This window comes from Caloenas nicobarica, chromosome 9 (assembly GCF_036013445.1).
Source record: "Caloenas nicobarica isolate bCalNic1 chromosome 9, bCalNic1.hap1, whole genome shotgun sequence".
NCBI classification, from domain to species: domain Eukaryota; kingdom Metazoa; phylum Chordata; class Aves; order Columbiformes; family Columbidae; genus Caloenas; species Caloenas nicobarica.
The window spans coordinates 20,931,412-20,957,905 of NC_088253.1; the positions used below are offsets into that span (position 1 = coordinate 20,931,412).

Sequence of the window (26,494 nt, forward strand, 5' to 3'; positions counted from 1 at the left end):
ATGGTAGAAGGAGGTTTCGCCAAACTCTTCCAGAAAAGGTCGTTTTTACGCTTCGCGCAGAAATATCAGCCCCTTGGAAGCGGCGAGCAGGAAGAGAAGGTGAGGATTGCCTGTGCCTCTTGCCTGGACCTGCTGAAATAGTTTGTATAATTTGGGTTAAATTTGTCTGCTTTGTCCCACGGGTAACTTGATATTGCTGCTGCTGCGCTCTCCTGTCTCTGCACAACAGGGGACGACATTAATGATGTTTACCAGGCAGCGGGGTGAGATGTTTCTATGCGATACTCCCAGGACGTATAGCTCAGGCCAAAGTCCCGGCCGGGAACATTGTTCGGTGCGCTGAGGAGGTTCAAAATTAACAAAACTCGTAGCAGAGCGGCTGCTGTGCGGGCCATGGGCACTGTGTGAGGCTTGCACAAAATGCAAACGCTGTCTCAGCAGAAGGGTTCGCCCTTTAAAGAGCGACACTGGCCCTGTCCTGGGGGTACCCACTGTCACCAGTGCCAGTCGCATGTGGATGGGCTGTGATCCCTCGTTTGTCCTGTTGCTGCCGTTGTTACTGTTAACGAATGGTTGAGAAGAGCTTTAGCTCAGACCTGCAGACTCCACTTTGAACTAATGCTTTCTTTTGGTTGAAAATACTGATGTATGAACATTGATTTTTCCCTTCTCCCTTCACTACCTCTCCTCGGTGCAGACGAACCAAGGAGTGGCCATTGGTGGTTTAGGTGTCACGTTTGCTATTCTCTTTGGGTTTTGCCACAAAACCTTCAGGTCTGAGATCATCTTATTATCATGTTTGCACAGCACAGGAATTTCCGTTGCTCAAGCCCCGTTTTTTTCTCCCACACCACAGATTGGTTGGGCGCCCTCCCACACAAACCTGGTTTTCTAATTCCTTCAGCTTGCAGGGTTAGCCCTTAGTCCCGTCCCAACAAGCACCATCCGCACACTTAGAGATATTCGTGTTCTTTTCTGTGACTGTCTGACGAAAGTCTTTTCTCAGATGTCATTTCAGCTAATCCTCCCCTCTCTTCTGAGTCTTGTCTTTCCAGTATGGGGGTTGGTCGGTGCTACGGAGAGAAGAAAATAAGACATTGAACTCTTACCCTGTGCACCATGCAGTGTGCTGTTCGATGCTGCTCTAGACTACTTAAACATAGCTCAAAATCCCAGGAAAGGAACATCTTGATGAGATTAGAGCAAGTGTCTGTAATCTCGCTCTGATGGGAAGCTGAGATTTCTGGTCATACAGAGGCAGGAGGCCACTGGCAATTAGTCTGGCTTGTTCTTTGGCGATACCATTTCTGTTACGCCAGATAAATAATGATACAAATAATGATACCAGATTTTCTTGAATTTTAGCTCTAGTCGATGCAGTGCGATACACTTAAAACAGGGCAGGGAAATGACCGGTGTTTTGGTGAAGGCAGAGAAAGTAGGCAGCAATGCAAAATGGCAACAGAAACATGATAAATCAAGAACATATTCTCAGCCTATGGTTTAGGCTGGTAAATGACCCAGATTTCTTCTAAGGATGGTATTTTGCTGCTTTATTTGAAAACAGGCCACTTTCAATCTTATGGATCTTACGTATTTTGGTCAAAGGGTTGTCCTGGGCCTTAATGATGTGAGTGCAGGTGATGTGATGGGACTTGAGCCAGAATAAATCCACAAATTGTGGGCTGTGAAGGAAAAGCCTGCGGTGGTATCTGCGAGGTGATGTCCAGCTCGCAGGCTCTGGCGATGGTGTTATCCGGAGAGGACAGAACACTGAACTCTCACATCAAAGCACAAGCGCAGCCTCTGTCTGGCGTTTGCCGCGGACGGTGTCGTCGCTTTTTCTACAGCGGCTCATTCAGAATCACAGGGGATTTTTGTGGTGCTGATTTGAGGTTTATGAAAACCGTGTGTTTCCTGCAGCAATCTGAAGAACATCTAAAGATTTTTCTTCTGAGCGTCCGCGTGTGTGTATGTGTGCACAAGCACATGTACCTGTGTGTCTATGTGTGTTTGGAAGTGAAAACAACCCCTGTGCACTGTGTGGGTCACATCTCCTTTTTCTTTGCAAAGGGCTTTTGAGGGAATGGTTCGATTTATTTCTTTTAGTAAGGGTGAAGAATATACAAGAAGAGGGATTCTGCTTAATGTTTTAAAGGGCTTCTTGTTAAACTAAATAACCCAGCCCACTTTTGACCAGATCATGATACACTAGCTGGTTCAAAGTCACCTAAGACAGGGGGAAAAAAATATACAAAACCTCAGTAAAGGCAGAAGGGGAGGGGAAATCCCGAGAACCAATCTTTTGAGCTGTTTGCCAGGGTATACAAAAAGGGCTGTGTACTCTGCAGAAAGGCCCACGCTTTCTTCTTTCCCGCATGGGCTGCTCGGAGCAACAACGGACGGATTGTTTCGGGGCGAGGGATGCGGAGGCAGCGGCGCAGGTACCGGCAATGCCGCGGTGCTGGGCCAGGCTGCCGCGCGACTCCCACCCACCACCAGCTGCTTTTTACAGCCTCCCGTATCTCCTGATCTCGCAAAGTAATAAATAAACTACTAATCTTTTTTTTTTTTTTTTTTTTAAAACTTCTCCTCGCCCTGCCGTATGGAATTGCGCGCTCTCATGCTTGAGTTATACCTAAAGGACAAAGGTTAAAAATGTAAATGGGTAAATGTTGACAGCCGACATCTGTTTTACCATGTGAATAGAAAAGTAACGCACAAAGAGCGGTTGGTTTATGAAGGGCTTTGCTCAGGAGACCGCCTGGTGTCTAACAGACACGGGGTGGGATGTTTTTAGGGGTGAAGGGGCTCAGCACCGGCAGCATTTTGCAGAGGCAGGAGACAGGACTCCAATGATACATTTCAAAGTTGTGCATTGCTGGAGCTGCTTATCTGGTAGGAAAAGCTGTGCCGCGTTCATCCAGGGGAAATCACTTCCAGGTGTAAGCTAATCAATGCAAATTAGCTCATCCCAATAAAGCTGTTCATTTCACAACGGCCCCTGGCTGTAAGGAGCGTGGAGCTGCCAGCATTTCTATTGATCCGCAGCCGGTGCTGGCTGCGTACAGCTCTGCACATCCGTGCGCTTTTGTCATTCTTTTCCTCCACGCCTTTTCAAAGGTAAATATTAGCGATAGAGCTGGGCCCTGGCTTCTTGGGGACTGTAGGCATGTTACCCTCGTGCCCCAGTCTCTTCCTGCCCTCCTGCTCCTTTAATTAGAATTTAAACTCCTTTGAGGCAGGGCTGTGCCTTGGTACCTGTGTGTACCATTGGCAGCACAGAGGAGCCTGTAGAAACCTCATTAATCAAATCAGCTCAGTAATGAATGTAAGGCATGTTTCTATATGTGACAGCCCTGCATTTCCTTCCCAGCAAGTCCTTCTGTCTCAGGTGCATGAGTGGCTTTTGGTCTTGCAGGGTCTGGGAGTCAACAAAGTTATATGGAACTGATGAATTTGCACGAGTAGGGTGCACAACTAGGAATAAATCATCAGTTTTAAACACGGAAGGATATTTTTGTTCCTTCTAGGGACATCTGTTAAGGAAATGCTGAAATAAGGCTGCTGCTTGGTGCTAGTAGACCTCAAAACGGTGGAGAAATACTGCAGGTTCTTTGGGCAAAATGTGGTCACCAGCGTGAGGGACACATGGAAGCAGGAAAATCCTTGGAAATCCTGGGCAAATTGCTGGGGTTTTGGAAAGCTGTGTTGTTCCTGGGGGAAAATGGCTTCTAAATGAGCACTGCATAGACCAAGGGATCACAGCGAACACTTCTGGGTTTCTGCCAGGAGCAGGTCGATGCTGGTATCTCGTGTGTTACCTGCTGTGCTGTGGGTCAGTAAACAGCGATAAAAAGGGGGCTGTAATGTATGGAAGTGGGAAAAGCCTTTTTATGGAGCAGGGCTTAGAGGTGCTCCTATCTCATCTGCTACGAGCTCTCCAGAAGCTGCAAGACAGAAACCAATTCTGCCGAAGAGGTTTTCTGCATTTATCTCAGGCTTTAGATGGTAAAAACACTGGATGTTCCTAGCAACCTCCTGAACGCTCATAGAAGGGCTAATGCCCCAAATGCCACTTCATGCACCTCTGAAGTCTCCCAGACCCTGGCTCAGGTGTTGCTATGAGCCAGACCCGAATGTTTCCCCCAGCAAACACCCCAGGGTGCTGGTAGTGGGGAGCCGGTGCCAAATTCCTTGCCGAGCGAGAGGCGACTGCAGGGCTGAGCTCTCCGGGGATCCCTCTCTTACTGAACAGACCCCCTTGTGCTTTGTGAATGAAAGCAAACGGGAACGGATTTTCCTGTCCCTTGGGAAGGGTGAGATTTCTTCGTCTCCGCACTTACCCTGCAATAGCAGCCACACCTCCTCCAGTGTATGCCTGGCTGAGGTTTCAGGTGATGCTGCTGCTCTGGAAGGAGCATTTTGGAAAAGGAGACGAGGGATCTTGGAAGGAAGGTGGGGATGCTGAGCCCCTGGGTGCTGGGAGCTCAGCGCAGCCCTCGGGCTGCCTGGATGGGGCAGGAAGGTTTTGTCCTGCTCAGAGACGTTTGCAGAGCCGGTGGTGGAGGAAAAAAGTTGTGGAGATGAGAGAGGAGACTTTTGCTTTCTCCCACTGGCTCAGAGATTTTTCTAGCTCACCTTTTCTGTTCAGTTTTTATGTCTCTAACAAGGGGAAGAGGGGTTTTCCTTACTTAGCGCAGTGGGCTCTGAGACACTGGCATGGAAAAATGTTCATCTTGGGCAGGGTACCTGCAAATAGCAGAGCCTGGCACACTTTTCTGACCACAGCAGTGGTGTGTGCTTCTCTTTTTTGGTAATCCAGCTCCTAATAGCCTTTACTCCACTGTAAGAATGTGCACCTGGCTTTGGGGCTGTAATAAGGATTAATCAGTGAATGAGATTAATGGTTGTGATTTAGAAAGTGTTTCAGCAGACTGCGAAGTCACACAGCTGGCAAGGTGAGGGAATGGGATTAAGGGAAGCAGCAAAGAGATGCTGAAATGCTGTTATTAACTGTGCTCTCACCTAACGACTGCTTTATCTCATTTACTCAGATCCATGAGGAGCGTGAGCTGAAAATAATTGAGCAGGAGAAGGAGGTGAAAGTTCTGCCCCCGAAAGATGCGTGTAAATGGCATAAAGAAGAATTGGCCAAAGCTTTGAACGTAAGGGGTTTTTATGGGTCTTTGTGAACGTAGCAACATAGTCTGTGTAACCCGAGTGTGGGAAGGGAGCGAATTGGGTTTTGGTTTCACATGCAAAGTCCTGGAGCACCCAATTCCTCTGCCTTTCTGCGGGATGAATCCTCACCTTGGCTGTGTCCGAGGCTCAGCTTTGGGCATTTGTGCTTCGCTTTGTCCCCGGGGGAGGATTTCACCAAAGTGAGCGGCTCCGTGAGCTGCAGGTGGAAGAACTCGATTGTCCAGCCTGGAACCCGAAGTGCTGGCCGGGCTCTGCGCAGCTCGTCCGCTCCAGTCATCGGCGGCTCCTATGAAAACGTCGTGCAAGTGCCTACAGCGCTTTTTCCCTGCTTTTCGCAGCGGGTTTCGTTTCAGAGGCAAAACTCATCACGTTTATGTGATGCGTTCTCAAAAGCTCGCTCGCAGCTGGAATTGCTAGATATTGATTCACCTCGCTGTCCGTACCCCAAGCAGAGAGCGGAGCTGTAGCCATCATCCTGGCAGGGACGTTTGCAGTGACAGGGACATTTGTGGCGGCAGGACCGGTCTGCCCCAGTCCCGCTCCGGCTCCCCCGCAGCCCCAGCCGGGATGCAGCCGGAGGGATGGACGGATGCTGGGGGTCAGGAAGGAAACTCCAGTTACTGGGTCTGCACTGGAGTTTGCCCCTGGGAAAAGAAACAACTGGTGTTATAACTCACACTTAACCCCACGTTTGAAAAAAATGTGGAAATTTGGAAAGGCTGAGTCCCCACAACCAGGGGAAGCTATAATGCCTAGCGATATTTTGGTGTCTGACCTTGCCATTTTTTTTAAGTCCAGGCAAAATTCCTTCTCCATTTGTTCTCTTTGAATTTTGTCAGGGTATTTTTATTTATATTTTCTTTAACTGTACAGTGAAACCAGAAATCAATTCTTTACTATTTGACATTTCTAATTTGTCACCTATTACATGGTTTCTCATTTGTGGAAACTTTTTAATTAACTCATGCTTACTTTATGGGTTTCTGTGATGGCTGGTGGTAACATTTCATAGTTTAACAAAAATAAAAACCTAAACAGAAAAACAGTGGATAGATTTGTAGGTTTTTGTGGAGGCTGAAGCATGAACATCTTGCCTGGTCTACTTACAGTTTTTTTAACGTAGCTTTACCTTAAGTTTTCTAAAGCTGTTCTACAATATGTAATAGTTGGTTTGGCTTGGTTATTTATTTATTTTATTTTCTTTCCCTCTAGGTTGACTTACAAACTGGCCTCTCTGAGTTTTCTGTGCTACAGCGCAGGTTAAAACATGGCTGGAACGAATTTTCAGTAGAGAATGCAGAGCCGATATGGAAGAAATATCTAGACCAGGTAAGGATTTTCTCCACAGATTCTCATTTCCTGGCAAAAACCCCTGGCTGGCTTGGCCGAGCGTGTCTCTACATTGAAATATTCAGGGTTTCTAATTCCACAGATTCAGCCTTGGAACAGGTTGTGCCCGGGATACAGAAACTGTTCCCCTGGGAAATCCATTTTGAGATTGAGATTGTGGGGTCATTTAATGTGAAGATAACACCTTAACATAAAAATAAACCTTTTTATCTCTACACAGCCCACAAATCAAAAGCCACAGATCAGTGACCTGATTTCTGCAGCATATTTATTCCTTTTAGGGCAAGTGATAAACTCGGGAAAGCTTTGAGGAAAACCATCAGTAGCTGAAAGCCACTCTGGTTTCAGTTACCCCAGTGAAGAAAAAATGTTCTTCTTGCTTAGCTGGATCATGAAGATTGTAGTTGCTTTGAAATACTTTCTTTTTATTCCATGTGTTATCTCTTTTTTTCCGATGTGATCAATATTCTTCACATACTTTGTAGTCATCACTAAATCTCTTCAAGGATTCCTTTATTCTTAATAAAAAGTGAGATAGTGCTTTTTCTTAATGTTACTCCTTAATAAGTTGGGTTTTGTAGGGTTTTTTTTTTGTTTTTGTGGGTTTTTTTTTTCCTACGGGGACACCAAACAAACTGTTTGGTGCATCTCTGATCCTGCCCCAACCTGTCATTCTCTCTGGAAGAGCTGCTTGCCATCCCACACCATTCACACCCCTGCACCTGAGCGCTGTTCCTCAGCAGACACTTGACGTGGCTTCTTCCAGCTGCTATTTTTGTAAAACACCCTCTTCAGCCCAGTCTTTCTAAAGAGAAACGAAGGGGACTTTCACCTTTGGCTTCAGCAGGGAATAAATGTAAACCTTGACTTTCCTACCATGTATCACCGTGCTCTTTTTGCCCAAAACAGGCAGGTGTGTCTTTGCCTGGCTTAATTCCTTTACATCAATTCCCACATTAGCTAAACAGAGCTTTACCTTTCCCAGGTAGGAGAAAAGTCCTTAAAATCTGTGCTTAAAATAGAAAAAAGTGAGGATTTGACTCCCGTAGTGCTGGGTACAGCGCAGAGTTTAGCAGATTAATTAAAGGGAAGAAAGAAAAGAGGATTTCTGGTTTCAAATTCTAGAAAGACAATAAACTTTTTGTTTGTTCCCGTTGTGCCTCCAAGGAGCTTTTAGAGTCAGCCCTGCCCTGTGTGCCTGCAAAGGCGAGCCTTGCTTGTGCGAGCGGAGGGGAAACTCGTGCCTCTTGGTGTGAGCCTCTGCCTTGTCCGTCTGTCCCCTGCTGCCGTCTGTCCCCTGCTGCCGTCTGTCCCCTATATGGGTGCAAGATCCAGCTTCAGCCCAACCGCAGGTGCTGCACCCGCTCTGTCCGCGACGCTGCTGTCACCAGCAAGGAGGGTCCCTGCAGCAAAACCTCATGTCTAATCCTTTCTGATGAGATCTGAGGCCAGCTCAGCTTCAGCAACTCCATATTTAATTCGATATTGCAGCTTGGTTTTATTTTTTCAGTTTAAGAATCCCCTCATTCTCTTGTTGCTGGCTTCTGCTTTGGTAAGCGTCATCACGAAAGAGTACGAGGACGCCGCGAGCATCGCCATGGTAGGTGGGACATCTCCGGCACCCCCAACCCTTCGCTCTCAAAACCTGGGGTGCCCACATCTGTAACGTCTCTTTGTCCGCAGGCTGTGCTCATCGTGGTCACCGTGGCCTTCATCCAGGTACGTCAACCAGAGCTCAGTTCCCTGGCCAGGGCTGTCATGAGCGAGCCCTCTCGTGTAACTTGGATTTCTTCTCCTTTCTCATCTAAAAGGAATATCGCTCGGAAAAATCTCTGGAAGAACTTAACAAGCTGGTGCCCCCCGAGTGCAACTGGTGAGGCGTGAGTGCGGCGGTGGGTTATAGCAGGGTTTGGGTTATGAGGGCAGAACCGATCAGCAAAATAGAATTATTAATGCTTCAGGTTGTCATGCACGTAATGGGTCTGTGTAGGGGCAGCACCGTGCATGGGTGCAGCAGTGAAAGAGGATGAAATAACTCTGATTTTTAAAGTAGGCACCCAGAGGAATTGAATAAATGCTGGGAGACTGGAGGCTCCCAGAAACGTCCCACCCCACACCACACGTAAGGGTCCCCACAGCTTCTTGCGTGTTGCTGATCCCCGTGCAGGAAAAACCTCACCTGTGTATTTTTTCGGCTCTAGGGTGGTTTCGCCCCTGAGAATTGGCACAGAACGGCTTATGAGGGAGGTTTCGTTGCCCAGGCCTGCCCGTTGCTATATGTACAATCCGGGCGCGGGCTCACCAGGCGTTTCGGTGCAGATCAGCCACAGTCACACCGGTGCCCATGGAGCAGTTGTCGGGGGTATCAGGTGCCGCTGCCCTGACTGCTTTGATGTTCGCTGTCAGTGCTTTGGATTATAGAAAGCACTTTCCCTATTCATGTCTCTGCAAATCAGTTTTGTCACGGCCAGCACAAATAAGCTGCGCGGCTCAGAGAAACCTCGCACTGCAAAATCAGCGTGGGGTTTTCTTCTGCTCCAAAGTTCACCCAGGCCTGGATTTTACAAATGCCACTGTTTGATCTTCGTTCATTTATTTATTATATGACACCAGAAGCATCCAACAACTTGAAAGGCTGTACTTTTAATACAATAGTGAAATGTCAGGGGTAGTTCTAGCTTTAAAAAAAAAGCTGCTTTTTAGGTTAAATAATCTGCATTTCATTATTTAAAGCGTGAGCCATGAGGAAAGGACTTGTCACTCCTAGCTACTATAGAGTTACTGTTTAAATCATTTATTGCTGAAATGTAAGTCTTCCATAACTTGCCCAGCTGTTTATGAATTAAAACTGCGTATGAATTAAAACTGAGCCCAATATCATCACTCCTCATTGCTGTGAAGATTTTACGTTCTTAGTTACATTGGAAGCTCTTAAGGGCAGGGCTCTTGCTTTCTTGCCAGTGACATTCCCAAGCCTGCAGAAGGAATAAAAACCTCACAGGCTGGTTTCCGTTCTTCTTTTTCTGCTCGTCTCATGTAGCCTAAGGGAAGGAAAACTGCAGCATCTTCTAGCGCGAGAGCTTGTGCCTGGAGACATCATTTATCTGTCTGTTGGCGACAGGGTTCCTGCAGACCTCAGGCTCATAGAGGTAAATACAGCTACACGTACGAGAACCAGTTTGAGAAATTTCTCGTCTTAACGATGCCAGAAATGCATCTTTTTAATTAGGTTACAGATCTGCTAGTGGATGAATCCAGTTTTACTGGAGAAGCTGAGCCTTGTAACAAGACTGACAGTGTATTGCTGGAAGCTGGAGACATCACCACGCTGAGCAATGTTGTTTTCATGGGGACCCTGGTGCGGTACGGGAAGGGAAAAGTGAGTCCTATCAGCCTTGATCTTTTCCTCAATGTCAGTTACAGAATCTGTAGATTTTTTTCATCTTCCTCTGTCTTTTTTTCCATCTTTTCAGGGTGTAGTTATTGGGACAGGTGAAAATTCACAGTTTGGAGAGGTGTTCAAAATGATGCAAGCTGAAGAGGTAAAGAAATGTCTGTGCGTCTCTGGAAATGGTGGATGTTCTGGATGAAAGTTTGTGAGAAAGAGCAGTTCCAAGAGTTAATGCACTGGCTTCATTTCTGTCTCTGCTACAAAATCCCTGTGTGACTGAGGGAAACCCAGCTGCTGTATCCAAAAAAGAAGGTTATAAGCAGGATTTAGGCTTCTAAATCCAGACTTGTGATGCTCAGCTTGGTCTAACTTGGTAGTCACCTAAACATAATGGTTTCTTCTTTCCCTTCCCCCGCTATGCTTTCCACTGCATATATAAAACTTTAACTTCTATACATGCCAAAATTTCATGGGTCAGAGCTCTGAGCTAACACAAATGAGGATCTAGAAACTAGCTAACTTTTGAGCCACCAACGCAAGAAATTGCAGAAAAGCAGAAATAGAAATTTTTGGATAATGTCTGTGCAAAATCTCTGGGACAGGGATGGGCGTCCAGACTTTTTATCCCTGTCCCAGAGGATTTGCACACACATTATCCAGTCCTGGACTTGATCGCTAAGGTCCTTTCCAGATTTAGCCCTTGGTCTCCCTCTATGCTGGCTCCCCAGCTGTAAATAAATATAATTTGTCTCTTCTCCCACTTTTTTGCCTGTCTTGTCTGTGCCCAGCAGACCCCCGTGGGGATTTGGGGTGGGTAAGCACTGGGGTATATCAGGGACCACGGTAACGATAACCAGGACTGTGTGGGTCACTCGTTCTGACCTGACCATCGTCTTCTCATCTCGCATAACAAGCGAAGAAAAACAGCTATTTTCTAATGTTTCCAGACTCCCAAAACACCTCTCCAGAAAAGCATGGACAGACTGGGGAAGCAACTGACTCTTTTCTCCTTTGGCATAATCGGTGAGTTGAACACGGTGCTCACGGGCACTGGAACAGTGGTGGAGTCACCATCCCTGGAGATGTTTAAAAGACACGTAGATGAGGTTCTCGGGGACATGGTTTAGAGGTGGACTTGGCAGTGTTTGGTTAACGGTTGGACTGGATGATCATAACGGTCTTTTTCCAAGCAAAATGATTCTATGATTCTATGCTTGCATGGTCAGGTGGGAATGCCCTCTGTGCTCCAGGGCCACTTTTTCAAAAGTACTTGTTGATGTGAATTATCTGGACCTTGGAGGTTCAATCCCAAACACCTCTGAAGGAGATATTTGGGGGCCTCATTGCATACTCAGTTCTCCAACAACAGCTGAAGCACGTTAGAGATGTATGAATTTCTTGAAGTTTTGTTTAATCAGATGGTTTTCCCCCACCAGGTTTAATAATGCTCATTGGCTGGTTACAAGGGAAGCATCTCCTCAGCATGTTCACAATCGGAGTTAGGTGAGGACTGGAGAGCACCGTTCTCTTTGGTTTCTAATGAAATGTGCCCCAGGGAATTCCCTGTTCACAACAATAGACATTTCACAAAAGAGAAGTAAAACCCTCATAAATGCATATTGATCTTGCACTGGTGACATTAACATGAGCTTTACAACAGAGTTTAGGAGGAAGAAAAAAGTTTGAGAGTTTATTTAATTTTGGAAATTGGTATTTTGAAAATCTGCACTGGCATTTCCACGTCACCCAGCTGTGAATGTCCTTTCCTATCTGTGCTATGAATTTAGTGGGAATGTGGCAACAGCAAATATTAACCTTTCCTGTTCTTACTAGATGCACACCTAAAGATAGGAATGCATGTTTTCTGTGGTGTAAAAAGCACGCACAACCTCTTAATCAAACATAATAAACCATGTGGGTTTAGTAGTACCTATAAAACCTATTGCTTTGTGTTGTCATGGCTCTAAAATAAATCCTTTCTTACTTTAAAAAAAAAAAAAAAAAAGAGAAAAGAAAATGAGTTTTCTATGGAAATGAAAATAAAACCACAGCTGAGGAGATAACGGAGAAGTCATACTGCCTCGGTGCCCACCCTCCTGTCTCCTGGGGTGATGTAGTGGCAAAGAAAAGTGGTTAAGTCTGAGTTTTGGAGAGCAGCCTGTGGTTTAGAATGTCCTCCTTGGTTTCTTTTTGCACATTCCTAGAAGTGTTCAGAGTTACCCAAGCAATAACTAAGGGACAGATACAGACTGTGTCTGGATTTTTCGGGCACGTCAGGTGTTCCAGGTTTTGATGTTGCTCCGATTCGGTGTGTGCAGCATGGGGACATCTGGGGAGCTGATTCTGTCCCGCTGTGGTTTGTACCCACATGTAAGAGAGAAGATGAAGGGCTGAGTGTGAGATGTGATACCAAGAAATATTCAACTTCCATCCTCAGACAGTTAAATAACTGAAATGAAATGAAATCCAACCTGTAATCCGTACTTAGCCAGAAATTAATGCTGTTTGGCAATGCAAAGAAGATAAGTAATTGCTCTGTCAAAATCATCCAGAAAAAATGTTGGAGGATTGGCTAAATATCCTGCTTTTGTATTTACACTGTGCCAGGAGTCCCAGCGCTTAAGCACTGCGCACTCCTGTTCAGATACACACGAATAAACTGGAAAACTGCCCCCGTGGAAACAACCCTTGGGCAGGTTTTGGTCGGTCCCTGTGGTCTGAGCCCTGTGCTGAAGCTGTTGTGTCTCTGCTGTCCCAGCCTGGCGGTGGCCGCCATCCCAGAGGGCCTTCCCATCGTGGTCACCGTGACGCTGGTGCTGGGCGTTCTCCGGATGGCCAAGAAGAGGGTGATTGTGAAGAAGCTGCCCATAGTAGAAACCTTGGGTAAGGCTGCAAAGGGGCCACACAGCCAGGCTTCAAAATCTGAATGGAATAGCAACGGGCTGGCAGAGTGAGCCTTGCTCTGATTTAAAAAAAAAACACAATTTGGAATATGCTTACTGGGCCAGAGCAACCTACTCTGGCTTAAATACATTTTCTACTCTGTGTTTCTCCCCATTTTCTCTTATTTTACTGATATTAACACAGGCAGGTGGTAGGAATGGTGTGACCCAACCCATGGCACAGGCCCATGGGGAGCAGGGCCCCTCTGCAGACATGCGTGTCCTCCTTGGGTTGAAAGGCTTGGGTTTTCCCTCCTCCCCATTCTGTGGGACCATCCTGCAGATCCATTCCATGCCCTCCAGTTCTTCAGTGTCTGCCAAAAAACCTCGCAGCCCTTCAAGTTGAGCCTGGTGCCATAAACTAAAGCATTTGTCCTTCTGCAACCTCTGTGGCCATCTCCCAAACATCCAAAGAATGATGGAAAACAGGGAGAGAGAGGACCTTGAGGAGGTGTCCTGCCCATCCTCACATCTGCAGGGCAGAATGAACCATAATGAAATTATTCTTCCACCTTCCCTTTTCTTCAAATTGGCCCTCGTCCCCAGGTCACTCTAATCCAGGCTTTGCTGCTCTGACCTTGGTCAGTACGGCCATTGTATGAAGACGACGTTGTGCATTTAGTACCACTCATTAAAAAATGCATTTAATGCCAAGCCTGGCCCATGCAGTTGCACATATCTGCTGCACAGCCAGATCCTTCAGCTAACGTCCAGCTTCCTTGGAAATGCTGCTATTGTTTGAACCGCCCTTGTTTGTTCTGCAGTTAAGGAATCTTATCACCCTTATTTTATTGTATCTGCTGTGACCCAGGACATCTGAAACGGCCTTATCTCATGAAGAATTTCATTCTGGTAGGGCTGTGCCCAAATAGGCGTAACTGCCAGATGCCCGAGGACTCTGCAAGACAGTCTAAGCACAGCAAAACCTGCTCTCTCCCACGCATTAAATGTGCCGTGTCTGTAAAACTTCTGAAAAAGAAGAAAATAATCCTTCTTTTTTTTATCTGATTCTTTAATTGTAAATGACTACGAATATTGAAGATGATAGCTTTGCTCTGTGCTAATCCTTCAAAATTGTAATTAATTTAATTGCAGCCCGATCTGCTTTATTGGCTCCAGGCTTTTACCTGGTGATCATCACGCTGACAGGGTCTGTGCCCAAGCTGTGTGGTCATCTCCAGAGCCAGGGAACATATTCAGATGTAGAAATGGGCTGGAGTCTTCTTTTTTTTTTTTTTTTTTTTTGCATTAAAGTCATTTTTCCCCTTTTTGGGAGTGGAAACTACCCTGCATGTGGTGACTCTGCTAATTCACTCCTTTGCTGTATTGTGTTGTAAATGGGCCCTGGAAGATATGTGCTTCACTGAAGCAGAATTGTCACAGAGCAGAGCACAAGTGGGGCAGCTCCTACTCTTAGCTGCCGTTTTTTAAGGTTTTGTTGGGGGTTTTTTTGTGTGGTGTTGGTTTTTTTTTTTTTTTTTTTGTAAGTCTTTAACACATCTACCCTCACAATTCCTCGGTGGGGCAGGGAAGGGCTGTTATTCCTCATATAGAGAAGCAAAGGGTTAAATGGCCCATCTGAGGAAGCATGTGGCAGAGTGGGAATTTGATATGTCTTTTCAGAATATAACAGCTGTTCTGTTGTGTGATATTGCAGCTGGGAAACATTGATCGGCTCCCAGGAGATCAGTGCCTTCTCCGACCGCCCACCATATGATGCTCCAGACAATGTGGCCCTCTCCAGATGTCTCCTACCACATCCCACATCCAAATTATTGTGCACAATACTCTGATGTGCACTCAAATCCTTTCCTTACAACGCCCTGTTAGGAAACTCATCCATTTCTCACTATTTTCTCCCTTTTCTCACTGGTGCAGTTCGAGTAACATTAGGAAAACGTGTTCTCCCTCTACTAGGGCCCTGAAGCTCGTTGTTCAGTTGCATTATTTATTAGTTCTGATTAAAAACTTTCCTGCGTCAGGTTGCTGCAATGTCATCTGCTCCGATAAGACGGGGACTCTGACAGCCAACGAGATGACGGTGACTCGGCTCGTGACCTCGGATGGGTTCCAGGCAGAGGTATGGCCGAGGCCGTAATGCAGACTTTCCCGTTCAAGCTCAGCAAGGCCAATTTGGTTTTAGTTCATTTACATCCCAACGGGGGCTGCTGAGCCAGTCCCAAACCAAGCAGTTTCGCGTGCATCACCAGTTCCATTAAAGAGGCTGTTGAGGTGCTGGAGACAGGTAGAGGTGGGGCTGAGTGTACAAAAGCTGCTCAGATGCCATAAACAAAGATGTTCATTGACATCATCTGCTGTTCTCTGCAAATATTGTAGATACTGATCCGCTTGGCTCATTTACTTGTGTGCAAAGTGGGTGAAGAATGCAAGCATGCAAAACGTAGGGCAGTGGAGACACAGGCCAGTCATCAGCGGGGTAAAACCAGTGACCCCACTGCTATCAAAGGGCTGGATCTCTTGACTGAGCTGCAAGAGGTTTCTGAGCTCATGACGGACAAGTTCTTTATAAAACAAGCTGATTCTATTTGTTCCTTTACAGCTATTGTAATATAAACTTTCATTATCCGCAGCCTTTCCTATAAGAATTGCTTTGAGCTGGAAAGAATAATCCCAGCGCGCCTTCAAAATCGGAACTTTGCCCAAGTGCAGCTCATTGTATACAGATGCAATACAGTCCTGCAGGCACTGGGAAATTTGCTTTTTCTGTCTCTCCTTTCCTCAGGTCAGTGGGGTGGGCTACAATGGAGATGGAAATGTTTATCTTCTGCCATCAAAGGAGATTCTTAAAGAATTTTCCAATGTCTCAGTTGGGAAACTAGTAGAGGTACGTATAAATTATGAACCAACTTTTCTTACTTACATTCAGTTTTCATTTGCACAGATCACTTTGGGTAATGAGTGTGGAAAAAACAGCCACTTCTGTAACTCTAAAATAAACTGTCTCGTTCAAGAATTCTGGTGGAAAGCTCTGAGTAGTTGCGATATAATACCTGAAGCTTATGGGTGAAAGGCAGCGATCATAACGCATGTAGGGAGAGACCGGAGGCAGCAGCTTAAAGTGTCAGTGGCATTTTGGATAAAAATACAGTTCTGGCAGACGAGAGACCAATTAATTTTACCACGTGAAGGTTTTTAATGTGGAGAGATTCTCGACTTTTGCTAGCTACGTAGTCAATTTATAAATGTACTATGATGGTCTCTGGGCTTCATGTTAGCATTAAATAAAATCTTGTGCATTCAACTGTAGGCTAAAGCGGAGTCTTTGGGTAGTGAAATGGTCCGAGCTGGAATCTCAAATGGAGATGAAGTCTGATTTCATCCACACTGCCTGTTAGCAGCACTAGTAGGAGAGATTACTTTTTCATTTTTATGATTAATCAAGCTTGTTAGATATATATAAGCTTTTGCTTTATGTTAATTTATCCAAAACATAATATTTTACCAAAATATTATTGTATCATATGTACTAAGCGCGTTTAGAAAGCACAAGGATTGATCTCAAGAGATGCTGCTATGGGGAATAGCACATCTCTCGGGATGTGGCTGCCTTCATCCTCCAATATTCCATTATTTCATTTAAAGAGATGGAAAAGCTATAAAATTAGTTATGAAAAAAAATAAACCATGTAAATATGTCCCTTTCTCTAGGCTGGTTGTGTAGTCAATAATGCCATTATCAGGAAAAACAGTGTGATGGGCCAGCCCACAGAAGGAGCTCTCATTGCCCTTGCAATGAAGGTAAGATTGTTAAGATTTCAAAGTTTCCAGAAACTAAAAAAAAAAAAAAAAAAAAAAAAAGAAGAAGAGGTGGAATTGTTAGGTCTGACAGCAGTGACCAGACTTCTTTAAAGTCCCCAGTCTGGTTTAAGTCTTGTCTCTTCTCCCCAAGGTCATAGGTGTGCACCTCTGCCGTGCAAACCTCTTGTCATGGACAAACACCTTCCCTGAGCTTCTGTGCTAACAGCAGTAATTGTTTTGTTTGGTTAATTTCTTCAATTATGCTGCATAATGGATTTATTTTGGGCTCACGCTGGACTGCCCTTTTCATATTTTCTGCACATGCCAATTAAGAGTTCAGGGAGAAGACAAGACAGCGAAAAATGAGCAAAACTAGGCCATACTAGAAAGCACGGCAGAGGATCATTCTCGATTTGGGTCACCTCCTAGCCTTTGCTTTTTTTCTAGTCATGATTATGTAAAACAAGATGTTTTTATGAATATTGCATTCACGCTTACAGGCAGAAGGCTGTAAAATGCCTCAAGGTATTGTCTAATGGATGTTACACAGCCTGGTCCACGGACCTCAGGTGGGCCGTAAAGCACAGAAGGTGCCTGAAGAAATGACGAACCTGCAAACATCTGTGCTTACCTCTAGTTTGTAAAGCTTGTAACTATAACAGTGAAACCACGTGGGGTTTTTTTTGTAAAACAGTGACATTTTACTTCCCTAAATGCTAAATTAAAATCTTCCTTCTGCTCCACCATTCAGCAGCCAAGCCGTAGCAGCATATGAGGGAGGTTGTGTCTTCTATTTTTTTTTAAGTTTTAATTGGTTTAGTTCGATGGGAGCTGGGGCAAAGAGACTAGAAGCTACTTCTGCTGACTACTGCTTCACCTAGAGCACCCACGCATGCTGCTAAAGCAGGCATGAATTGATTTGGACTGTCGTACTTCATAGCTGAAGGATCTTCTTATGGTGAATTGCTTTTTGAGTTTAATTCATCAGGAAATAATTGGAAACCACATCCACAAATGGCCATTCAGTTATTTGCAGTTTTCCTTTTTTTTTTTTTTTTTTTTTTTCCCCAAGTTGTGTGGCTGGGAAATAAGCAAAGTGGGGGAGCCTGAGCTTGGGCTGCAATAAATCTGCTCTGCCCGTTGCTTGGCCATAGGTTTAAGGGAAGGACCTGAACCTCCTTCGACCCAAAGCCCCCGAGACAACAGTGCAGCTCCCAAGTTCTTGCAAAAGTCAACAGGGATCAAGCCTCAAAATCCAGTTTAATTTATCCCATATCAGGCACCAAAAGGAAAAAATGGATTTGAAATATGAGTTTCACTCTCCCCCTGTTTTCTCTTGAGCTCTGTGGTATGTGACTGCCTGGAAGAACACGGTCAACAGTCGATGTTCCTAACATGGAAAATATATACAAGCTTTGGCATTGTTTGGCATGACAGTGCTCTTTTTTCTTTTACCTTACTTTAGATGGAATTAGCTGACATAAAAGATATTTATGTAAGAAAGAAGGAAATTCCGTTTAGCTCTGAACAAAAGTGGATGGCTGTGAAATGCACGCTGAAAAACCAGGTAAAGCAAACAGTGGTGTTGGCTGGTTTCGTGTTTCTAATTATGCTCCTCAACAATGGGCATGGAGCGGTATCTCTTTAGCAAATAATGTTTTCAGAAGTTAACTATGTCAGGAGAAAACTGAACAAACCTCAAAATTCCCAACTTGGGTGTAATTTTAGCTTGTAAAGCTGTGTTTAAATGGAAGAAGATAATACTTTTTGTGTAGTGGTCTGAGCAGGAAAACAAAAGCTTTTCAGAGATAACTGACAGGGGAAGAAAGATACGATGTCTGGAAGAAAATGTTGGCCATTTTTCCCTTACTGGTTAATGAGCGCATTTTGGCTGATATTGTACTTCACTTAAAAACTCACCAATGTTTCCGTTACTGTTCTGCCTGAGACGGCTGAACATGAAAACTGGCAAGAGCAAAAATATCACATCCTATAAATAATACATGCACCTGGGCATTTTACAAACCGGGTAAAAGAGCAAACAAAAGATCTTTTTTACCTAAGATGTAAAGCCTTATGCATTATCAGTATTTTTAAAATGTCCTCTTTTCTTTTTTGTTGGATAAAGTATGTTATCTCCTTACTTTAAAGGACCAGGAAGATATTTACTTCATGAAAGGAGCATTTGAAGAAGTTCTCCAATATTGCACTCTGTATAACAGTGGTGGCATCTCATTATTGCTCACGCCTCAGCAGAAAGCCTTCTACCAACAGGAGGAAAAGCGAATGGGGTCCTCAGGACTACGTGGTCAGTCATTACTGTGTCCCCATCTGTGTCCCTTAAGCTTAAGCCCTAATGCTTTCCATATCTGTTTTGGTTAGGATGGACAGTGGCTCGGTCCTTAGCATCACTTGCGTGATCTCTTCACAGTACTCGTGAGAGTTTGCCAAGGGCTGTGTCTTTGGTCTGCTGGCTGCTTGCTTTCTGCTAATCTTTTTTTTTTTTTTTTTTTATCCTGGGTTTAAATAAGTGAGATTGAAAAGAGCTGAAGGTGAGCACTGGGAATGGTGAATGTTTTTCTTGCACGGAGCGTTGCGATTGCCTGGGATACGGTCTGAGCGTTGCATTGAAAAGCTTTGCGCAGAACCCAATCTAAGGGTTCTTGGCTGCTCTGCCAAGTTTTGCTTTTGGAGAAGTTGTTTCAATAGCAACGGAAGGGAAGTTTGAAAAGGATTCAGAACATGGACTTGGGCATTGAGATTTTTATTTGAAGTTTGGTTCAATTCTTTCTTAGGACCAGATCTAACGATCTCCTTTTGGTCCTGACTGCACGTCAGTGCACAGCCCACATAAGTTATGCGTGTCGTTCCCTCCATCGCTCAAAACATCCTTCCAGAAATGTCTGACTTTCACGCAATAACAAAGACACCGTCTCCTGCGCATGTTCCCAGGTTGTATGGAGATGAGAACAAGTCTTGGCAGCCAGGTCTGGAAGACGGTATAGTTAACATACGTATTCTGCAGCCCTGTGTCTTGTGGTTGGTAACTCGTGCACAGAGCTTGCTTTACCATATCTGAATCATCTGCCGTTGCGAATGGCAAATTAGCGCTCTGAAGAAAAGCGATTAGCTCAGGCAGCTGCTGCGACTTTGTGATTCAATCATCAAAGCAACGCTGACACGAAGCCCTGGCAAAATATCCCCAAGTGATTTAAGAACGATTAAATGGTATGGTTAGGCACCAAGAACAGAGACAAAATGTTCAGAGCCTTGATGTTTACACGATGGAAGCTTCACTGGTTTAACCGAATTTACACTTCACGTTTTTAGATTAAAAAAAAAGTTGTAAGTTTTTACAGGCGTGCTATTGTTAAACCTAGTAGTTTAACAGCGTCTAACATTGCACTGTACCAATTTAATCCATCTGCATTTAGGAAAGACTTGGTAGGCAGCTTTAAATTAGAAAGAGAGAAATCCTAAGAGAAATGTGTGAAACAGAAATGCTCTGATTTAGATAAACTGGTATTATTTGAGTGGACCAAACTTTTGTGTCTATACAAGATCTGAATATAATGACTAAAGATCTGGTTTAAGTGGCTTTTTCTGCTGAAAAACTGCAATTTCATATCTCCTCTAAATGTTCATTTTAATGTATGGAAACACATTATTAATAATTTATTCTTGTCTTCTTTTTTTTGCCCTGTTTCCAGTACTTGCTTTGGCTTCAGGTCCAGAACTTGGCAAACTAACATTTTTAGGTCTGGTTGGAATAATTGATCCCCCGAGGGCTGGAGTGAGAGAAGCTGTTCAAGTCCTTTTCGAGTCTGGTGTATCGGTGAAGATGATCACTGGAGATGCCCTGGAAACTGCTGTGGCCATAGGTAGCAAACTTCACTTCTTTCCTGTGGGTCTATATTATGTCTGTCAGATCAGTCAAATGTTATGTCACTTAATAATCAACTTTATCATTCTTTTTGTGTGTGCAATAGAGGTTTTAAATGCCACTGAGTTCTTGCTTTTCCATTGAAACAAACCATGTTAAATGCAGTAATAGATCAGCTATGACCTATGGGCCAAATTCCAGTAACTTAGTTCCATTATTTCAGTGCCAGAAATGGCAAAATCTCAGTGTAAGACCCTTAAATGAGGCAAATGGCATTGTTGGGTTTATAGACTCTACTAATATTTGGAGTGGGAGTATCTCTGCGTTTCCCATTTTTATATTTTGCCATTAGCAATACCCAGAACAAGCAGCAGAGAGGAGAGCGACAGATTTAGTATCAGCTCCAGTTCTGGGTATTGTATCACAGGGTGACCGGCCCGGCTCAGCGCTGGGTGCCCTGTCAGGTGCCCCAGGTTCAGGCATATTTCCCAGTTAAAATCTTTAATTGCCGCCTCTTTTCTTCTGAGTCAGGAAATAGTTGGTTTTTTCCAGAGCTGACGGGCAGATCTCATTTTGGGCTTTTCTTTGCAGGACAGAATATTGGTCTCTGCAATGGGAAGCTGAAAGCCATGTCTGGGGAAGAGCTGGACCAATTGCCAGAGGCAGAGCTATCGTCCACTGTCAAAAATGTAATGGTTTTGATTACAAAAACAAGGTCTATTTCCAATAGCATCCTTCTAATACAAGGTGGTTTTTTTTTTTATTTTTCAGGTTTCCATTTTCTTCAGAACAAGTCCAAAGCACAAACTGAAAATCATAAAGGTACCAAGAGCCTCTCAAATCCATTGTATGCCTCACAAAAACAAGATATAAGGGCAGGGGTGGGTGCTCAGTCCTCTAGACCACCTGGCCTTCCAAGGCAGGATCAGCTCAAACTAAAGGACTGTAAAACCCAAACTAGAGCATTGGCACTATTTACACTGAAGGTATTAGCATTTCTCTTCCAGATCTGGCCTGGGTCATTTGGAAGACACTAGTGAGGTATTAGCAAGAGTAATATCAGGAGAATGATTTCTGAGGACTTTACTCCCCTCTTCTAACTCCTGCTGGAGTTGTGAGATTTCTTTACACTCCTGAAAATCCACTCTCTTAATTCTTGGTCTGAGTTTTGTCCTCAGTGGGCTGCCAAGTCTGCCTTACCCTCAAAGTCACATACCCTGTTTCCCCGAAAATAAGACAGGGTCTTATATTAATTTTTGCTCCAAAAGATGCTTACTTTTTTACATGTATAGCTGCTTGGACACTATTTAAATTGACTTTTTAATGACTGTAACTAGGGCTTATTTTTGGAGTAGGGCTTATATTTCGAGCATCCTCCAAAATCCTGAAAAATCATGCTAGGGCTTATTTTTGGAATAGGTCTTATTTTTGGGGAAAGAGGGTAGCACTTCTTCTCTTTCAACTTTATGTGTAAATCCTGTGACTGTCAACTTAATTATCTTCTCCTGGCTTCAGAGCTCTCACGTCTCCCCTCTCACAGGCTTTGCAGAGGACTGGTGCTGTTGTGTCAATGACAGGAGATGGTGTTAATGACGCCGTGGCCCTTAAATCTGCCGATATCGGGATTGCAATGGGAAAAGCTGGTACAGACGTCAGCAAAGAGGCTGCCAACATGATCCTCGTGGACGATGACTTCTCCACAGTAATGTAGGTTTAGCGACTTTCTTGCTGTCAGACACTTTCTCACTTCAGCTGCTTTCTGGCTGTCCATTGCAACAAGTCTGCTGTGTGGCTAGAAATAACGCAAGACACAGGACATGGAAGTCAATGGGCAGTAAGTGGAGATACCCAGCGTGGGTCTGGCTCATTTTCAGCTGCATACATGGGAATGACTTTTTTTGTTTCCAGCAGTGGGGACAAAGCCACCTTTCATCTAAAACCCCTGGTTTCTCATTGCTGTAGCTAACCGGGGATTTGAAAGCACCTGGAAGTCTGGGTAGATCATAACTTGTGCTCTCTGCCTCATCCAAGAAGCTCAGAGGAGAGACATAATTTGCAATGCTCTGTCGGTTCTCAGCAGAGAGAGTAGGCAGAGTGAGGATATAAATAGGTTCACCTGCCTGCTTTGTGAGCCAAGACCTGGCCATACAAACCAGGCTTTTCAGATCTACTAGTCCTGATAAAGTAATTTTAACTGAGAAGCTGCACTGATGTCCTCCTCGAGCTGGAGTGTGAATTTCAACTGAAAGAAATGCTAGAGAAGACAACTCGTCTTTTAAGTGTTACAAGGAGCTCAATGTAAAATAGTGTGAGTGCTAGTTATTTAATAAACTCTTCTCTCCCTTCCAGGAGCGCAATAGAAGAAGGAAAGGGAATATTTTACAACATAAAAAATTTTGTCCGATTCCAGTTGAGCACGTAAGTTCCTGTTTCCTTCAATTCCAGTGAAAGAACCTTTCGGGTGAGGCCATGCAGAATAATGTCTTTTTTGTCCTTTGTAGGAGCATTTCGGCTTTGAGCCTAATTACTCTGTCAACAGTGCTCAACCTACCAAATCCACTCAATGCTATGCAGATTTTATGGATCAACATCATCATGGATGGGCCGCCAGCCCAGAGGTATGGAAGAGTTAAATAAACGAAATATTATTGGGTTTAATATGTCTGAATTTGGTTTAGGAACACAAGCCGTTATGATTTCTTATTAATGTGCGAATCATTTGGCGGTTAGATAAGACAAGTTGTACTTTTGTTCCCTCAGTCCCTCCAAAAGCATTTACTTCAGTTTTACTTGAGGTTTTACAAATTCCTGTTTTATGGTGGAATCCCTTAATTATTCCACTTTCTGAGAACAAATGGTCTGTTGTCCTGAGTGCACCACTGGCTAGTAGCCCTGCAGATCTGACTGGCAAGGGAACGCTGGGTACCTAAGGGGGTATATGCCCCAAAATCACAAGACTTAGGAACTTCATCCACCTGCTAATTACAGATACTGATAATTATAATTACTACTTCCAAAGCATGGAAGAGTTGTTGGCCACAATCTCACAGCTAGCTGTCCCTCTGGGATGGGCTACCACTGTGATACACCATGGTAGTCTAATAGGTCATTTTCACAGCTTGTTACGCAAAAAAAAGAGCTTTACCATACGTCTGGCTGGCAAATTTGGGGCTTTATGTACCCCTGCCAGAATACTGGTGTCTCTCATGCTGTACTTCAAGTAATTTCATCCTCCAGATCCATGCTGGTTTATCAGCAGTACCATTTCAGGATGATCTGCATTGCCTGAACATGTCCCTGTGCTTCTCTTTGAGGCAGCTTGGGAGTTGAACCTGTTGATAAAGACACCATCAAGCAGCCACCCCGATGTGTCACTGACACTATACTCAGCAAATCGTTGATCCTGAAAATCTTCATGTCAGCTGTTATTATCATCAGTGGAACCCTCTTTGTGTTCTGGAAGGAGGTGAGGAAATCTGCAGTCCTATCTTGTTCTCCTCAGGGTGCAGAACAAAGTGAAGGGCAATTTCTGAAGTGCATGGGAAGGACGTTCTGAAATACATCCAGAGGGTTAAAAAACCAGCGTCAGCTCCTACCTCTGCTTCTGCCTTCTTGTGTTGCCTCCAATTTTCTATCTGAAATGGGAAAACTATTACTTGATATGGTATCAGTGCTTTAAGGTACTTTTCACCTGTAGACTTCCATAGACGTAGAAATGCCAAGCACATTAGTACTATAGATTGCAGTTTGTAAATAGGGGCTGTTACTATAAGAGTTTAAGTGACTTAATTTAGAATAATCTTTCCTCATATTCCCCTTTAAAACACGGTTGATAAGATCATAAACTCAACAATTAGCAGAGAGAAATTAATGCTATCTTTAATAGATTAATTCCTTTGCTTTACTACACTTCAAATTGACTGAGGTCATTAAAGGGAATATTTAATTCACCTGTTGAACTGACATATTTTTGTAAGGCTTAGCTAACCCCTGAATTTTGACATGTGCTTTCAGAATCCGAAAAGTGGCATAACTCCTCGAACCACAACAATGACTTTTACCTGTTTTGTGTTTTTTGACCTCTTCAATGCCCTGACGTGCCGCTCTCAGGTGAGATCGCTCTGTCAGCAAAACACTACCATTAGAATTCTAGTATTTTGCATAGGAAGGTTTTTTTTAAATGTCATTTAAAGCAGCATGATTTTTATCATATTTATAAGTAGTTGTCCGTCATAGTTCAACTGTAATTACACTTTCAATTATGTAGCTCTAAATTAGCATTCATATAACTTCAAAAAGTGAAGAGTTTACATAGAAAGAAACAGTGTGACATTCAAGTACCAGCAGGAGGGTGGGAAATGTTACCTTTCTCTTTTTTTTTTCTTTTTCTTATTTCTTTTTTTTTTTCTCCCCTTCTCTAGACAAAGCTGATATTTGAAATAGGGTTTTTTCGAAACCGCATGTTCTTGTATTCTGTGCTCGGGTCATTTTTGGGACAGCTGGCTGTTATATACGTCCCTCCTTTACAAAAAATCTTCCAGACAGAGAACTTAAGAGTGCTCGGTAAGTTGCAAAATAAACGATATATTTTTTTCTTTAAAGCCACTTTAAAAAGCAGATGGGATTGCCAAACTGTTATATGATAGGTCCCAGCAGATTGCTGGTAGGGACAATCAATCAACAGCTCTCATACCTATATGTATATATATACACACACATAGCTATACACAAATAGTACTAATATTTAATGATATTATCCTGCCCTAGGTTTTGAATTTTGATTTACTGCACATAAATGCATGTAAATGCAGACATGCCAAGGTTTTCCATGAGCTCTGTGTGATGATATTTCTTTACATAAATCTATGTAGAACCATTGTGCAGTCAGTATATTTTGCAAAAGCGGGGTAAACGTTCCCTAGCTGAAGCGCAATGTGCGTTTTACCATTTTAACCCAAGCAAACTCTACCACGCTCTTTTGTGTTGCATCTGCATTGGGCCCTTCATTAGAAGCAGGGCTCAGTGATCCCAAATTATTGATGTAGAGGTTGCCACTCAAGTGGACGATTCCAACAGCCTGTAACGGCTACTCCTTGTTTACCGCAGTCATTTCTCTGATTTTACACCTGGCAAAAGCACGGCCAGGCCATGCTACGGAGTTACACCAGCACAAACATCTGCTGCAGGAAGACCCTGAACTGGGGGTTCCTGCCCAGCACAAAATCCAGCTGCGCTCATCTCACTCTGTTTCCCCCCGGCAGACCTGCTGTTTCTCACCGGACTGGCTTCCTCCGTTTTCATCGTGTCTGAGCTCGTCAAATTCTGTGAAAAACACTGCTGTGAACCAAAGCACGCAAAGGGATGTCGTAACTGATGCGAAACTCCCTCTAAAAGATGCGCTTGGAACGGAGCTGTGATGCTAGATAATCCAAATGCACCATTTTCTGACGCTGCGCATCCTTTTTGGAGATACTCAAGTGAATCTGTACCAACAAATTCTTCCTGCTGCAGAGTTTGTTCCTTCTACACGCTCTACCTAAGCTGTCTGAGCTGCCTACAGAAACCTCCGGAGCGGCTCCTGTTTTAAACCAAGATCAGGTATATTTTTATAACATTGATCTATATGTCAAGAATGCTGTGATAGTCCCAGATAAAATAATGCAGTTTCACACCTGTACAGAAAAAGCTATTGTGCATAAACTGAAATTTTATTTATTTAAATCAAAATGATTTTTACTAATAAAATCTACATTTTTAAAATGTTACTGACGAGCGTATGAATGAGAGTTTGATTTAGACCCGTCCTTTAATATTAAGTCAGAATGGAAAAGACCTCACTAGTAGTTCTTTTCCTAGAGTCGGTTATAGCGTTTCCAGATTCCCAGACATCCAGCCTTGATTCAGCAAGATGCTCAAGGAAACTGTGGGGAGACGTCACACAAAGAGTGAGGAGCTGCAGTGCCA

General features: G+C 44.0%; 1 protein-coding gene across 1 annotated transcript; it reads left to right on the forward strand.

Annotated features, from left to right (window-relative positions):
* Positions 1-25,904, forward strand: ATP2C2 (ATPase secretory pathway Ca2+ transporting 2). The gene is made up of 27 exons (XM_065640740.1): positions 1-99; positions 5,058-5,168; positions 6,418-6,534; positions 8,066-8,155; positions 8,239-8,274; positions 8,367-8,428; positions 9,596-9,704; positions 9,785-9,934; positions 10,029-10,097; positions 10,894-10,969; positions 11,383-11,449; positions 12,705-12,829; positions 14,871-14,968; positions 15,632-15,733; positions 16,558-16,647; positions 18,113-18,214; positions 18,799-18,955; positions 20,358-20,528; positions 21,122-21,219; positions 21,302-21,352; positions 22,071-22,237; positions 22,880-22,948; positions 23,032-23,148; positions 23,849-23,996; positions 24,545-24,640; positions 24,952-25,093; positions 25,792-25,904. Exons 1-27 carry the CDS (start codon positions 1-3, stop codon positions 25,902-25,904), a joined length of 2,832 nt encoding a protein of 943 aa, XP_065496812.1.
* The last annotated feature ends 590 nt before the right edge of the window (positions 25,905-26,494 follow it).